The sequence below is a fragment of the Plectropomus leopardus genome, unplaced genomic scaffold (assembly GCF_008729295.1).
Source record: "Plectropomus leopardus isolate mb unplaced genomic scaffold, YSFRI_Pleo_2.0 unplaced_scaffold26391, whole genome shotgun sequence".
In the NCBI taxonomy this organism is placed as follows: domain Eukaryota; kingdom Metazoa; phylum Chordata; class Actinopteri; order Perciformes; family Serranidae; genus Plectropomus; species Plectropomus leopardus.
The window spans coordinates 1-2489 of record NW_024628703.1 but is presented as its reverse complement, the minus strand read 5'-3'; the positions used below and the strand labels follow the sequence as shown (position 1 = coordinate 2489).

Sequence of the window (2489 nt, the reverse complement as noted above, 5' to 3'; positions counted from 1 at the left end):
CAAGAGGTAAATAAATAAAATATTAATAATGACAACAAAAACAATAACAGTGACTGTAACCAAAAATATATATAAACAAAGTTAAATAAAATAAAGTTTCAGTAGTTTCAGGTAGTAACATGCTCTGTGTTGAATTTAGATTTTGATGGATCTCAGTTTAAGTTAAGGGAATTATTTTGGAAGAAACCAGCATGTTTGTGTCTTTTGTCTCAGCACATTTAGCTCCTGGCTCCTTTCCACTGACTCCCCACTTATCGTCATGTGTGTTAAACCGTTTTTTTCCCAGAATGCAGAGTCAGTGGAGGTCGACAGTATCCCTTTACCAGATATGCCTCACGCGCCCTCAAATATCCACATCCAGGACATCCCACTCCCAGGAGCTCAGCCTCCGTCCATACTGAAGAAGAACACCTCTTTTGGGTTTGTATTAACCGGTTTACATCAGAGCTTTCTGCCGGTAAAACTCAGCACAGGGTTCCTACAGATAATCAATCAATCAATCAATCAGGCTTTATTTGTGAAGCACTCCCACAAACACATACATTTACAAACGCACAAAAACAAAATAAAGCTTTAAAGAATAGAAGTACTCATTAAAACCAGAAATTGCAGATCTGAGGAAGTGCAACCCATTAGAAAGAAAAAAATAAGTAAATAAACAAACAGGTAGATAAACAAGTAAATATATACATAAAATGATATTAAGATAAATAAGTAAAATACTCAAACTGTATATGTTAAAATGATATATGAAGTATTAAAAATAGGAAACAGATGAAATTTTATTTTTAAAAAAAATATAAAATGAAATAGAATAAAGCTGATAAAAATGACTAAAACAACTAAAAAACTAAAAAGGCAGGTGTTGAGTTTGCTTTTTAAAAATATCATCCCTCCTCTGCAGCCCTCAGATCCTCAGGCAGGCTGCTCCACAGACCTGGACCCTATTAAGTTTCTGTTCTAACTTTTGGGACCATAAAAGGCCAGAAGACCTGAGGGCAAAAGTACGAAAAACGTCGGAGTTTTGAATATAAGAAAAAACTTGTTAGTATGCGAGTGTTTCTGCATCACTGAGGTATTTCGTTTTTTGAGGGACTTCTGTTTTCGTGTCTCTCTCAGTAAAGGACCTCTGTCTGCATCTTCTGGACCGGTTTTGGCGTCAGCGCCGGGCGTGCCGCGTTTACCTCCGGGGAAGAAGCCCCCCGGGCCGCCGCCTGGGCCCCCGCCTCCACAGGTCCTGGCGCTGTACGGCATTCCTGCTCGGCGAGCTTTCGGCACGGACACGGGTAACGCAGGCTCCTCGATGAACAAAAAAGGAAATCCAGGCAGTCCAAAATATGAAAAACATAAAAAACAAGGAGGAAATCACACAGAAAGCCTTTATGACAGCGGCTGAACCATCAGCTTTTTTGAGCCCTGATGAAGACCGTCGAAACATCACGACTTTGCTTCATCGTTGACTTTCTGCTCACGTTTCTCTTTTTATTGGCGTCTTTCAAACAGAGCCGTCCATTCCCGGTTTAGAAAAGGACGCCGCGATGGAGCTGGGAAGAGACCGGGACAGCGGCAGCGAGAGCGACAGAGATCGGGACGATGCAGACGACGACGAAAGCGACTCCGAGGAGGACAGCGAAGACGAGAGAGACGAAGGGGGAGACGGAGACCAGAGAATGAGCATGGACAGACAGGATGACGACAGAGAGGAGGACCGAGACCGAAACGAAAGACATGCTGGTGAGATGGACGTTCGAAACATTAGCAGCCTTTTTCTATTGCAGCGGCTCAATAAAGCCGATCTAATGTCGCCGTATTTCTTTGTCCCGAATCGGAGTGGACACAAAACACACAGTGATGTATTGTTTTGATGAATGCTTTAACGTCTGACTACCTCAGGTCGCAGTGTACGTTTTGCGGACATGCCTCCAGACGCACCGCGTGAAGGGAAGAGGAAGAAGAAGAGGCTGGTGAAGAAGACGAAGGCCATCACTCCTCTGCAGGCCATGATGTTGAGGATGGCAGGTGCTGTAATACACCGGAGGCTTTTCCTCATTAATGCTAAACTATCACCGCTTTGTTTCTGTTTATGAACACGTGCTACGGTATTTTCATTGTTTTGGTTTTTGTCTTTAGGTCAGTCGGTGCCTGAAGACGAGGAAGAGGAGGAGGTAGAGGAGGAATACACAGATGAATCCGACAGCTCGGACATCGAGGACAGGGGACCACCTGGAGAAAGTCAGCCCCACCTGATGGCCAGTCAGCGTCTGCCTCCTCCTGCTGGGCCGGTGGGACAGGGGCCTCCACACATGCAGGGCCCACCGATGACGGGGCCTCCTCCTCTGGGTCCCCCTCCAGCTCCTCCAATGAGGCCTCCTGGTCCACCCTCTGGCCCACCTCCGGGCCCACCACCAGGTTAGATGCTTACTAGCTTGAATACGCCGCTCCGACTCTGAAATACATATTAGAATAATCCCTGAATCTCGCTCTCTCTC

The 2489-nt window shown here is 45.5% G+C and overlaps 1 protein-coding gene across 1 annotated transcript; it reads left to right on the top strand.

Annotated features, from left to right (window-relative positions):
* The first annotated feature begins 259 nt into the window (after positions 1-259).
* LOC121966946 (WW domain-binding protein 11-like) lies at positions 260-2470 on the top strand. Its single transcript, XM_042517014.1, has 5 exons — positions 260-420; positions 1120-1286; positions 1504-1734; positions 1894-2019; positions 2131-2470. The coding sequence occupies exons 1-5, from the start codon at positions 260-262 to the stop codon at positions 2412-2414; spliced, it is 969 nt and encodes a 322-aa protein (XP_042372948.1). The 3' UTR covers positions 2415-2470.
* Positions 2471-2489: the final 19 nt, after the last annotated feature.

What these genes read in the sequence shown, in the direction of transcription:
- LOC121966946 (XM_042517014.1), top strand. Translation starts at nt 260, where the DNA reads ATGTGTGTTAAACCGTTTTTTTCCCAGAATGCAGAGTCAGTGGAGGTC. An exon ending in AGCTTTCGGCACGGACACGG is followed by an intron (nt 1,287 to 1,503) that starts GTAACGCAGGCT and finishes TCTTTCAAACAG; the next exon opens with AGCCGTCCATTCCCGGTTTA. An exon ending in CCGAAACGAAAGACATGCTG is followed by an intron (nt 1,735 to 1,893) that starts GTGAGATGGACG and finishes TGACTACCTCAG; the next exon opens with GTCGCAGTGTACGTTTTGCG.